Genomic DNA, 14,158 nt, shown 5'->3' with positions numbered 1-14,158 from the left:
TATATATACTTAATAGTTATATTGTACAAACCTCATAGTGTTCTGTATAAACATGCTATGTTAATTACATTGTACAAAAGTGATATTTATATTTTATAAACTTAATAATTATTTTGTACAAACCTCATAGTGTTCTGTATAAACATGCTATGTTAATTATATTGTACAAGAATGATATTTATATTTTATAAACTTAATAATTATTTTGTACAAACCTCATAGTGTTCTGTATAAACATGCTATGTTAATTATATTGTACAAGAATGATATTTATATTTTATAAACTTAATAATTATTTTGTACAAACCTCATAGTGTTCTGTATAAATATGTTATGTTGTATAAACATGATAATTATATTGTTCAAAAGTGATATTTACATTTTATATTGTACAAACCTGATAGTGTTTGCCTTCAATTTATCATCATGCTTTCAAATGCTGATTTATCAGATACTCCTGATCTAAAAATTTAGTGCTTACATTTTCTTTTTCAGTTTACTCCATTCCTTTTGTAAACCTTTAGTTGTGTCCTTGCGTCTGTGGTTGTTGCTCTCCTGCTCATCCTCAGCAGGTGGCAGTTTTGCCACAGTCGATGTTGATGTCCACTCCATTGTGCTTCATCTTTGCCTCCATCCTCTCCTACAGTACTTCTCATATCTCTGCAAGTCCCTCCTTCGCAGAGGTTGAAAGGGTTGTCATCACCTGTTCACATTAATAACAAAATGTAATATTTCCACTAAATATCAAACGTGATCATTGGTTTTGTTTGCATGAACTTGTACTCACTTGTCAGCAACAAACCATTTGATAACCTAAACRAGCTGTTTGCATGGACAGAAGGAACCAGAGAAAAAGTTTAATGAGGGTAGGGTTTGATTGTGAGTTCAAAACTCCTTTTTAGATAGATGTGAACTTTGTACCTGCTTCTTTATTAGTGCTGAATGTAAAATTGTAGCAACAATAACATATAACTAAAAACTTGAATCAAAAACCAGTCTTATTTTATGTCAGCATTTAGCTAGCTTTAGCATTAACATTTTAACACAGTCACATTTTATCTTACATACTACCTAAACTACTCCCTTATATGCCTAACTGTGGACCCCTGAGCAAGGCCCTTAACCCTACAGCTGCTCCCTGGGTGTCTGGCAACCTCCCTGATGTAACCCTCTATGATAGGTGATAATCCTCTGCATGTGAAAACCAAGTATTGATTGTCATTTTTAAACTTGTTGATTCATGATACGAAGGTACTGCTAATAAGGCTGAGTTTACCTGCAACTCCTCTGAAGGTTAGGTTAGGGAGAGGATACGAAACCTTTCAATYAAGAAGAATCCATTCAGAGGACCAGCTCAGTTTCTTTTTAGATTTTTCTACCTGGATTATTCAGATGCARGAGGACACTTAGGTAGCAGCCCTCTGCTCCACATGTGTSGTCACATGTGATGGGAAAAATGCKGAGAATGAATTTTAACCTATGGGGGATTAATAAAGTAAATATTCTMGCGCAATTATCTAAAAATCCAAAGTAATTTACAAACATCTATAGCAACTGCAACAGTAACATGTCACTGCTGGTTACATCCAGCATACGTGTCTTTTTCCTGTAAAAAAGACTGAGATGTAAGGGTTAAAATACAAAAAAATCTAGTTTATTAAAATATTAACTCAATATTAACAAAATAACTCAGTTAATGCCACAACTAAAAAATTACATTAATTTAAAACCCACAAATAAAAAATACAAGACGTCACAGTATTTTCTGTTTTGGTTTGGTCTCTTTGGCAAGTGTCCATAAGCTTCCATCAATGTTGGCCTCAGCAGAGCTGGTGTGTGTTTGTCTGTGGTTTACTTGGGAAATGAAAATGAATAATACTACTGATACTTACAAGCCTGAACACTATTAAAAACAAAAACAGTAAAAATCATAAAACATGTCTGAAGTACAACTAAACCAAAAATATGGAATTTAGTGTGACTTTTTAAGCAAAWACTGACATTTTGCAGCATGAATCTGAATTAGGATCATACATAGAAACTTTTTGCTGTTGAAATGTTAAACACTGCAGCTTTTGCTCAAACCCTGCATAGTGTTTATGAGTTGGTGAGGAGGGCATCCAAAAAACACTGATTTACTCAGAAGGACAGTGTGTCTGTCCTCCCCTGGCAGAGTCAGTGATCCTGACAGATGGTGCTTAGATGAGCTAAGCTGTGTACTAGTTTGTCTGTGGAGATTAGAAACTATTGTAAACTTGACAGCAAGTCAGCTAGAGAGAAATTTTTTTAAGGAGGTCTAAACCATGTTTAATGAACTTCCTTTTCTGTTGAGTCTCTACGTTTTTATCCAATTTTGAACATGAGTCCTGTCAAATTAAAAAAAATGTACCATATATTGAAAACAATATAAATATACTGACTACAACAATGTTTACATTATTTATTTTTTGTGATCTGACATGATTTGAGCCCTTAAAACATAAATACCCATATTTTGTATAACAAAGCTGGAGAGTGTAGTTGAGTGGACACTTAAACAGATAAATTTGAAACATCTTCAATGGAATCAAGGTCAGACAAGATGATGAGCTAATGGCTAGTCTGAATCCCTCTAAGATCAAAGTGGATTGGTGTCATCTTAAAATATATTCAGTTTCCAAAGAATTATAAAGGTTCAATTAGTCATTATTTTATAGGATAAATCTTTGCATTGCAGTCAATTTCATATTACTTCTCACACAATAATTCATAGCAGCAGCAGCAGATTGCACCTCCAGGCCACCGTACTGTAACACTTCCAATGTAGCAATGATTCATTAATATTTTTTGCTGGAAAAACAATGTATGTGATACTGACAGAATTTTAAACCCTTAAAATTATCCATCGATCCCTATAAAATGTACAAGTTAGGAGTTGTTTGAAAACAACCAAATCTGTTTTGGAAGAGAGCTGTTGATGCTATTGTCTTTTAAAAGTATCCTTACAATTTCATGTAAAGAACATGTAATGTAAAATTCATTTTGTGTTACAGTTTACAAAACAGACTTTACATGAAAAGCTGTAAAATTGGTGGGATTGTCTGGAACTAAATCGGGGTCATAGGTTTTGTTCAAAAAATTTTAAAAAATGAAACTGAAAAATAACTGAAACTGAAAAACAATTTTGAAATTGAAAAAAAAAAATTGAAACTGAAAAACAATGTATTAGACTCCGGAAAAGTTAAAAACATCTTGCCTTTTCAGTTTCAATTTTTTTTTTCAGTTTCAATTTTTTTTTCAGTTTCAAACATTTTATTTTCAGTTTCAGACTCATGACCCCGATTTAGCATGGGGGGTGGGGCCTTGGATGACAGGCGGTGCGGAATCATGATTGACAGCTCAACACGGACTGGACAAGGTGTTGCATTCAGGAACCACCACCTAGGAGTGGAATGTTGTCAGTCCATTAAATGTCTGTTATTAGAGGTTATCAGTTCCAAAATGTCTGCAGACTGTACTTCCTTTACCTCCTAGTAGGTTGGAAGGCACTTATCAATCATTTGTATACCTGATAATATGCATTCAGATACGTAATATGCTTTCAGGCTTAGTGGGTTTGGCTTCTCCCCCGGGACGTAGAGCCCAGGCTCTCTGCCTGACTCACTTTGACCGGGGGAGGCACTCGATCTGCGGCATGGATATCTAAGCTGTAGCCGGGGTTSGCTCCAAACATTGCAAACAGACAGACAGCGGAGTTTTCCGGGTCTGCTCAGACATGCTTCAAACTTTATTCAGCTCTGGTGTGAATGTGAGTAATATTTCCTGAAACTATTGTGTGTTTGTATTTCTGTTTGACAATGGGAGAGGGAAATAAATTTAATCTTAGCCAACCAAAATCCAACTATTAAACCAGCCGTGGGATTTGGTTCAAACTTCTGTCAGCCATAGCTTCCTGAAGGTTTGTACTCCAAGGTGGATTTATTTTATTTATTTATTTTCACATTTTAAAGACAAAGAAGCCCTGCGATGGGTCTACTCCTCCCTCCTCTCCTGTCTTCTCTTCTGTTGTCCAGGAGGAATGAGAGTAAACATCCAGGAATTGCTGGAGCTCCGCGTGACCAGCTCTCAATCCGTCCCCGCCTACAAGGCTCGATCTGCGGCCGACTTTGGCCAAAATGTCCCTGTTGCTTCTTGGGCTTATATCTCAAGTACCGAATGGATTTATATGAAACGTTCAGGAAATGTTTATTACACTTTCAGGAAATGTTCGATACACCACAGAGAACAGCAAATTAAAGTTAAAATAATTTCAGACTGTGTGCARTGCTCCAATCTGATCCAAGAACCGCTGGAGTGCTCTGAGCGGCTGTTCTGAAGTTGTACCCTCCTATAGGGCTTGATCTGCGGCCGACTTTGGCCAATATGTCCCTGTTGCTTCTTGGGCTTATATCTCAAAAAGTACCAAACATATTTATATGAAACGTTCAGGGAATGTTTATTACACTTTCAGGAAATGTTCAATACACCACAGAGAAAAGAAGATTAAATTTTAAAACATTTCAGAGCCCGAGCGCTTGTGCGTCTCCTAAGAATCGCTGGAGAAGAGCTCCGAGCAGCTGCTCCGAATCTGTTCCCACCTATAGTGCTTGATCTGTGGCACAATTGCAGCCAAAATACCCCCCATTGCCTTTTAGGGCTTAGATCTCAAAAAGTAGCGAATGGCTTGTTCTCTCCGGCGGTTCTTGGGAACCATGCAAGCGCTCAGGCTCTGAAATGTTTTAAGATTTAATCTTCTGTTCTCCGTAGTGTACTGGATATTTCCTGAAAGTGTAATAAARATTTCCAGAACGTTTCATATAAATCTGTTTGGTACTTTTTGAGATATGAGCCCAAGAAGCCAGAACTACATTTTGGACAAAGTTGGCTGCAGATCGAGCCTTGTAGGCAGGGACAGATTGAGAGCTGGTTGCGTGGAGCTCCAGCAATTCCCGGATGTTTACTCTCATTCCTCCTGGACATCAGAAGAGGAGACGGGAGGGAGGAGTAGACTAATCCCCGTCACAGGGCTTCTTTGTCTTTAAAACATGAAAKTAAATAACTAAAATAAATCCACCTTGGAGTAGCCGACAAACCTTGAGGAAGCTACGGCTGACAGAAATTTGAACCAAATCCCAAGGCTGGTTTAATAGTTGGATTTTGGTCGTCTTTGATTAAATACTTTATATTCCCTTCTCCCATTGTCAAACAGAAATAAAAACACACAATAGTTTCAGGAAATGTTAATCGCACCAGAGAACAGCTGAATAAAGTTTGAAACATGTCTGAGCAGACCCGGAATACTCTGCTGTCTGTTTGTTAGCATCAATGTCTGGACCGCCAGCTACAGCTTGGATAGATCCCCATGCAACAGATCGAGTGCCTCCCTCGGTCAAAGCGAGTCAGACAGACAGCCTGGGCTCCACGTCCCGGGGAAGAAGCCAAAATTTTGAAACTGAAAAAAATTAAATGAAACTGAAAAAAAAATAGTTTAAACTGAAAAGACAAGATGTTTAAAAACATTTCCAGATTCTAATACATTGTTTTTCAGTTTCAAATTTTTTTCAGTTTCAAAATTGTTTTTTAGTTTCAAAGTTATTTTTCAGTTTCAATTTATTTTTTTGAACAAAACTTATGACCGCAATTGAGCTCCATAGCATTGGAGCCATGTTTGTTTAAAATAATTTTGGGAATGGACCCGCTTAGCCCAACCATTATCTCATTAGTTCTATCAGGCTTTACATTTATTTCTGAATTCAATTAAAGTGGATATCATGCTTTTAAACCCTTCTTTTTCATATTTAAATCATTCAGCTGGGGTCTATATAAAGTGAAACTACTATGTTTTGGTCTGAATTCCTCCTTACTGTAYCTCTACATGCCCCTCTTTCAGACGTTTTCTGAGTTGTGTCTCAGATAAACTCGTTTTGAAACTAACTCTTTAAATCCAAATCAGGCTCTCCAGCGGTCTAGCTTGATTGAGGATTTTGTGACTATATAGTGGCGCAGAAACTTTTTATTTACAAATTAACTAAAATATGTCAATAACAGAAGACCTGTCCATCCAGCCTTACATGTCCAACCAGAGTCTGACCCAGAGCCAGAGGAGAATGAAGACAATAAAATTGTAGCTGGTAAGAATAGACCTCATTTGGCAGTTCCACCACAAACACATAACAGTTCAGAAAACATCATAAAATAGAGAAAATCGAATGGGTTGAAAAACATGACCCAAACACAATATAAAGATACACAACACCAGCAGAGACTACATTTTTTTTGCTTTACTAGAGACTCCAAGTCCAAAATAAAATGTATTTAATGAATTCAAAAGTAGCTTTTGCATGATGTCCCCTTTAAAAAGCTATCTTCAACAGGTAAGATATTAATTGTAATATTTGCTTAACATTTTCGCAGTACTCCTGAACTAACCTTTTAATGATTATTAACCATGCTTTCACATTATTTTTTTGTGAATGACATCATAAGGATATATTTAATCAGACTCAAGACTCATGATTCATCTGCAACTAAACCATTATTTATCTATAGATGTAATGAAATTGTTCATCCATTTCAAAAACAGCTAACATTCCAAAATTACATGGTGTATTGTTCAAAACATAAAGGTTTTTTAGGTTAATACACTCACTGATACTGATTGAATAAAGCTGTATAAAAAAACAGAGAAAATGACACTTGATATTTTGTTTTATTTACCTGCCAAACAAGACTAGCCAAAAGATACTGTATAAAACAAAGCATATTTTGACACAAACATGAAGAAGTGCTAGAAGAACCAGGAAATGGTTAAATTGGAACTAATAGGAGGTTTTTATCTGAGCTTATTTACATCAATACAGATTTTGTTTCAACTGAGCTTCTATCACTGGAGATAATTAGTATTCTGTTTTTTGTCTTGCATAACCAGGACGGCTAGCATCACTTGTTTTCATCCTGTGCTGCTTTATTGATCAGGCCGGCCTCCCAGCGCTGCCACAGAGGAGCCCTCTGACCTCCTGCTCTGTGAACTTTTACCTCCTGCTGTGAGATAAGACAGAGAAAAGACCAGGGTTTAAAGGAGGGGATAAGCTACTGCTTGTTGATCCTCTCAGTTTGAAAGCAGAATCACTTGAACTAATCCAACCATTTGTAAAACAAATAGTACTTTTTTTAGCATAACTTTTTTTTAGTTATTTTAGTTTTTTTGCAGGTACAAAACTATATACAACTTATAACTACATAGCATGGATTTTATTACTAAATTTGTAGCTAAAAATGAATCCTGCAGTCCCTCTGAGTCTACTCAACAGTTCGTGGATTTCAAAACAATACAACTTATGATCATAACTGATGCAAATATTTAATTTAAAAAAATGCATGGAATGATTTAACTCCTGGTTATTACCTGTGTTTGTTCAGATTTTTTCTGATCCCTTTTAGAGGGTGGTGGCCAGACTCGCTCCAGTTTTCCCCTCGACTGTAGCCTTCTATCTAAAGAAACAACAACAAATAAATACAGTGGGTAAAATAAGTATTGAACACGTCACCATTTTTCTCAGTAAATATATTGCTGGAGGTGCTAATGACATGAAATTTTCACCAGATGTCGGTAACAACCCAAATGATCCATACATACAAAGAAATCAAACCATAAATGTCCAGAAATGAAGTTATTTGTAATAATGTGGAATGGCACAGGGAAAAAGTATTGAACACACTTACTGAAATTTATCTAATACTTTGTACAAAAGCCTTTGTTGTCAATGACAGCTTCAAGACACCTCCTGAATGGAGAAACTAGTGGCATGTATTGCTCAGGTGTGATTTTGGCCCATTCTTCCACACAAACAGTCTTCAAATCTTGAAGGTTTCGTGGACCTCTTCTATGAACTCTGATCTTTAGTTCTTTCCATAGATTTTCTGTTGGATTCAGGTCAGGTGATTGGCTGGGCCATTCCAGCAGCTTTAGTTTCTTTCTCTGAAACCAACTGAGAGTTTCCTTGGCTTTGTGTTTGGGCTCATTGTCTTGCTGAAATGTCCAGCCATGTTTCATCTTCATCATCCTGGTAGATGGAAGCAGATTTTTATCAAGAATGTCTCTGTACATTTTTCCACTCATCCTTCCTTCAATTATTTGAAGTTTGCCAGTACCATATGCTGAAAAACAGCCCCACACCATGATGTTCCCACCTCCAAACTTCACTGTTGGTATGGTGTTTTTGGGCTGATGTGCAGTGCCATTTGACCTCCAAACATGATGTGTATTCTGGTATCCAAACAGTTCAATGTTGGTCTCATCTGACCAGACTATATTCTCCCAGTATTACACAGGCTTGTCTAAATGTTGTGCAGCAAACTTTAAAGGAGCTTCAACATGCTGTTTCTTCAGCAGTGGAGTCTTGCGTGGTGAGCGTGCATACAGGCCATGGTGGTTCAGTGCATTACTTATTGTTTTCTTTGAAACAAWCGTACCTGCTAATTCCAGGTCTTTCTGAAGCTCTCCACAAGTGGTCCTTGGCTCTTGGACAACTCTTCTGATKATTCTTTTCACTCCTCTGTCAGAAATCTTGRGAGGAGCACCTGGTCGTGGTCGGTTTATGGTGAAATAATGTTCTTTCCACTTCTGAATTATGACCCCAACAGTGCTCACTGGAACCTTCAGAAGTTTAGACATTCTTCTGTAACCGATGCCATCATTATGCTTTGCAACAATAAGGTTGTGAAGGTCTTGAGGGAGCTCTTTACTTTTACCCATATTCAGATGGTTCTTGTGTGATACCTGGTCATCATTTGGGACTGAACCAGCTGATATTAATTTGCACTGACAAGGGGCAGGCTTGCTTTCTAATTACTGAGAGAGTTCAGCTGGTGTCTTGGCTTTCCATGCCTTTTTACACCTCRCTTTCTTCATGTGTTCAATACTTTTTCCCTGTGCCATTCCACATTATTACAAATAACTTCATTTCTGGACATTTATGGTTTGATTTCTTTGTATGTATGGATCACTTGGGTTGTTACCGAAATCTGGTGAAAATTTCATGTCATTAGCACCTCTAGTAATATATTTACTGAGAAAAATGTTGATGTGTTCAATATTTATTTTACCCGCTGTATATATGTAATAAAACTTTGATTTTGCATATCTAATATTGTTTTTTTTATTATTTGTTTGTACAGGTTATAGCTCACATTAAAGTTAGAAAGCATTCTGAAACAATCTAGCTTGGTCTCATTGTTTTACATCAGAAAAACCTGAAAATTGACAGGGGTGTGTAAACTTTTATGTCCACTGTAAGTATATAAATATATTTAAAATGGGTTTAAAATGAAAGTTTTAACTTTTAAAGTGAGGATTTGTAAAAAGGTTTTGAACAAACAATACGTGATGTACATGAAAGTTAATCTACATTGGATCTATACCAGTGTAAATTTCTATTGTCTTTAAATAACACTAATCTTAAAAAATAATCATAGTGGTTCATCTGAAGTTATTTCATAAAACTTCACATTGCTGTCACACACCATGCATGGTTATTTTGGGCAAAATATTGAGATAATTCTGAAAGATTGTCCCTGCTTGCATCTAAAGTTCTAAAGCTAGCTAGCCACTATTTGTGCTAGCAAATAACCCCAACAAAGCTAACATGAAAAGTCTAGTAAAACCATATTTACATTAACCATTACTAGGGAAGTAGCTTTGCTTTTGCCTCCATTTGAACTAATTCTCAGCTTATCAGTTTAGTTGCAATTAATCAATATTGCTCCAAACTGAGATTTATCAAAAAAAACTATTGGAAGTTAGCATAAGAAATGTTAATCACCTTTCCTTAGAGCCCCACTACAAAAAATCTAAAGCATCACTTTAAGTCCATCTCAAAATATTGTAGATTGTATGCATTTAATATAGGAAAATGCAGTCTAATCTGTAAAAATGTGTTTTGTGTTACTTTAAATGCCAAGCAACATTTTATGGCATTTATTTGTGTGGTAATAGTTTATTTTCATAAAGTCCCATTTACAACCATATATCTAATATCTCCTGCTCAATTGGAGCAAGTTTTTACTCCAGCAACCCTTACATCAGGTGATAGATCTTAATGTAAAAAAAACAATCACCATGCATGAAAGTTTTGCGCTAACAAGCTTTATCCTACAGCTCAACAACAAAAGCTGTCTGTGTGTCTTCATGTCTCCTGGATCGTTACATTGTTACCCTGTTTTAACAGAGACATTTAAATTTAGGCAACAATCTTTTTAAACGTGCAAACTTAATTTAAAAACAAGCAGACAAGATTAAGCTATAAGGTTAAAGTAATTAACGTTAACCTATAAATGGCTCATCTATATTGTCCATACTACCGTCCTGTAACCCTTCCACAAAAACTCTGCAACTAACTGAAGTAGCTTATATTAGAAAAAAATAAACAGTATTAACAGTATAAACAGACCAGAGCTGCTCCTGGCTCAAGTTGGAGGTCTGATAGTTGGGGTCATGTTGTCACTCAGCCTGTTGGCATCCAGACTCAGTTCAAGGTTGAGTGTAGACTAACATGTCCTTGACCACAAGTGACAGGGATGACACTAAGTTTATGTTGAGAATCCTTGGATAACTCTTTGTGATGGTAATGTGGAAAGGCATCCAAGTACTCAGACTACGTGTAAGAAGGTTGGAATGTAGAAGCAATCTAATCAAATTGACTCTGTCATGCTTTCACTTTTAAAGAACCTTTGAACAGAATCATTCATTTTCATCATGAAATGTTTAAGTAAAGTACTTAAAAGTACTGCTGTATGAAACATGGTGCACATTATGGTAATACTTTTTAAAAGACTAAATGATGAATGCATGAACACACAACAAACCTGATCCAACGGTCTGTGTACATCGAGACCTTTCTTCTTCTTCTTCACTTTTCTGTCTGAATTCCCCATATAGTTTGCATCTCTGTTTTCGCAACTCTTCTTCTCTTTCCTTGGCCTCCCGGATGTCCTTTTCCACCCCTGGTTGCAGGGCCATGGCTGGACGCAGCTTGAAGAAGGGGTTTTGTTTGAGAATGGGGGATTCCTGACTTCCCTCTCTTGTTTTGTCCCTAGTCTTTATGGCAGATATAGAGGCTTCGCCGCTTATTGAGTCCATGCTCCTGTGGAGTCGTAGTTGTTTGTCTTGTTTAGAGTAAGGGGATAAACGTGTTTTTTCTCGAGAACCCCCAGTCGGACTCTTGGATCTGAAATTTTCCAGATTTTTGTCACTTTTAGTGGTTTCAGAGTTGTTGAGTCTGAGAGACTGCGTTCTTGAGACAGAGCATGTCTTGAGAGAAAACATCTCAAGGCTGTGTGTGCGCTCCAGGACAGATGGGTAGACATCACCTTTCATTACTGAGGCAGGATGTTTCTGGTGCCTTGTTGGGGCGTTTGTGTTGTCTTGTTGGAAAGCCTCAAACAGCTGCTTTGTCTCCTTTAACTGGCGAACCTCCCCTCTGCTGTAGCCTCCTGGGATCTTACCCTGATTGACCAGAACTAGTTCTCTTTGTATTTCCTGACTTATTTCTTTCTGCATCTTTTTTTCAGAAAATTGCCACCGACTGGGCTGACTGGTGCAAACATTAGCAAGGAGAGATTCAAGAGAGAGATTTGTCTTGAAGGGAATCTCTAGCACATCTGGATCATCGGTAAGGTTGAAAACCCCCTCAGTTCTCTGCAAGTTCTGCTTACCCTGGGCTACCTCATGGATCTGCCTCTCCTTGGATGTTTCAGCAGCTGATAATCGGTGACCAGTGGAAATAAAAGGTACCTTGGAACAGGATGTTTCATGAATGTTGTCAAGAGACAAATCTGATGGTGCGGAACATTTGCTCTGATTATCTAAAGATTCCCCTTCCCTGTTTTGGTTGAGGTGGATGATTTCTGGCATTGTGGACAAAAATGCCCTTGCTTTTGTCTGAACTTTTTCTTCATTCATGTCCTCTGTCAAGGTTGTCTTTGCCACCTCTTCCTTCACAGTTTTTAATTCACCCTCCTCTTCCTCTTCTTCACTTGTTGTACTCTCTCCCTTCATTCTTCCTTCTTTAAACCTATCTTCTTCCTCAACTCTGACCTCTTTGCCTGTTTCCTGGGTCATGTTTGGGATCTCATCATGTCGTAGCTGTACCATTTGCAGACGATGAAGCAGTCGCTCRCCTTGATGAATATCAGTAGCTATTCTCCAGCTTCCATCTTGTTGCTCAGACATTTCTTCAGAATCTTTGCAGATAAAGAGTTGTGCTGCTTGTGTTTGTGCAGTGCCATTGTCTCTCTTTAAGTGGTCAGATGTGAGGTTGTGATCCAAAGATCTGCCAACATGCTCCTCGATGGCACTGGTCACTTCTCCAGAGAAGCTGTCCACATGCAGCTGACTGGTTGCTTCTTCCACTGTATTTTGTTTAAATTTGCAAGATACAGACGGGTCAGGGGATTCAAATGCATCCTCGTTTGCAGGACCAGACAGTGCTGGGGCATTGGTCTCAACACTTTCACTGTCTAGTTGATCTTTTGATATTTTGAAGTCCTTTTTATCAAAGCATACATCCTCAGAATTTGTTTTGTCACCCTCCTTGTTTAGACAGGTCTCAGTTTCAGAGTTTCTATCAGCATTTGGAGGTATTTGCTGTGAGAAGCTTCCTCGGTTTTCATGGTTTCCCCCCCAGTTTTCCTCTTCACTCAAAATGATTTCTTGTCCGTCATTTGAGTCTTCGTCTTCGGAGCTGTTATCCTCATGGTGTTTTCCAGGTTTATCATAAGATGTTTCCACTGGACTAGCTTTGCCATCCATGGATGTTTGATCCGGATAAGGTGTTGAGTTTTTGTCATTGTTGTCCAAAGACTTCCTTGAAGACTGAGTTGTACTGAGCATCCTTTTATCCATCTTGTCCTGTTCTGTCATTAGTTGCTTCTCACCAGGGTGCCTGTCTAAGCTGTGAGGATTAGCTTCAGTACATGAGGCGTCAGCTGCTCCATTTGAAAGGGTCATACCAGAATTACTGGCTGTTGCATCTGTGCTTCCCTCTAATGGCTGCAAAGGAGCTTCACAGCCTGAAGGACTGAGTTGAAAGAAGACATCATCTGACCTTTCGTCATCYTGGATCAGTGCAGGCAGAGCAGAAGAAGCGTCTGTTTCATCTGGAAGCCTTTCAAAGAAACTATTTGAGGAACTTCTTGGAAATGTTATCTCACTCTCGGAGTCCATCTTCATTCAAAGACAAACCTTTTTCTGGAACACAAGTCTTTGAAGGTTGGATCTCTTCTTTCAGTTCTGATGAGCTCCTGAGTCACTTAAAGGTGTTTCATCAATATAAAGATCCATTAAGCTTGAATAGAAGACACATGAAAAGTTACTTAAGCTGCCAAAAAGTTGTACACACAAGTGAACTCACACATCCCCTTTGTCTAATGACAATATGGCTAAAAAAGCATAAAATCGAATCAATTCATAGAAACAAACTGYAAATACTTCGCGAGAAAAGAATTAATAGAAACATTTGTCAGCTAGAGCCAATATTTTTTGCTTCATTTGGAATGGCACAGTCTAAACCGACAGGTTTTTAATTTGAAAACAAAGCAAATTTAGATCCAATTTTTGTCAGTGATGCTCATTCCAAGTGAATTTCTGATGGAGTTGGCAAAAACTATGAGTCCACAACTGAAGTTGATTTCTGTAAATCTACAGCCCCAAGCTGGTGTTGAACACTTAACTTTAAAAAATGTGTGGATTAAGTCTTGTGCTTGTTGTTGTTACAGCAGTAAAATATGGTGCACATTTCTGAACAGCACTGAAACAATTTGAAGCTAAATTAAGGATCCCAATCCATGAACACTTTGCTGTTATTTACTCTTTTGGTTATGCTTTTTGATTCACTATTCCTCTCGTATCTTTGGAAAACTTAATGCAAAAATGGATTTAAAGGTTCAAGTGGATGAAGAATCAGAACTTTTGTGTGTTTGTTTTTTTCTGTCTACTTTAGTGTTAAGAAGACAAAAAATAAAATAAAAATTTAAAAAGGTAAAAATCTAATTTAAAAAAGGTGGGACAAACTAAAGAAATTCAGTTTCACAACAATGGGATTTTGAGAACACAAGAGTAGGAAACCCAGCTCTTCAAGTATTT

General features: G+C 37.4%; 1 protein-coding gene across 1 annotated transcript; it reads right to left on the bottom strand.

The window, feature by feature from the left end:
* Nucleotides 1–6,708: 6,708 nt before the first annotated feature.
* Nucleotides 6,709–13,484, bottom strand: LOC106536418 (uncharacterized; the record flags this gene model as incomplete). Its single annotated transcript, XM_014033698.1, is given in 3 exon segments — nt 6,709–7,059; nt 7,424–7,509; nt 10,882–13,484. Coding segments are annotated over 3 exon segments (2,553 nt in total). The 3' UTR covers nt 6,709–6,957.
* Nucleotides 13,485–14,158: the final 674 nt, after the last annotated feature.

Source organism: Austrofundulus limnaeus, unplaced genomic scaffold, assembly GCF_001266775.1.
Source record: "Austrofundulus limnaeus strain Quisiro unplaced genomic scaffold, Austrofundulus_limnaeus-1.0 Scaffold1809, whole genome shotgun sequence".
Lineage (NCBI taxonomy): Eukaryota > Metazoa > Chordata > Actinopteri > Cyprinodontiformes > Rivulidae > Austrofundulus > Austrofundulus limnaeus.
Note: the sequence above shows the minus strand (reverse complement) of the source record. Positions and strands in the feature narration are given on the sequence as shown.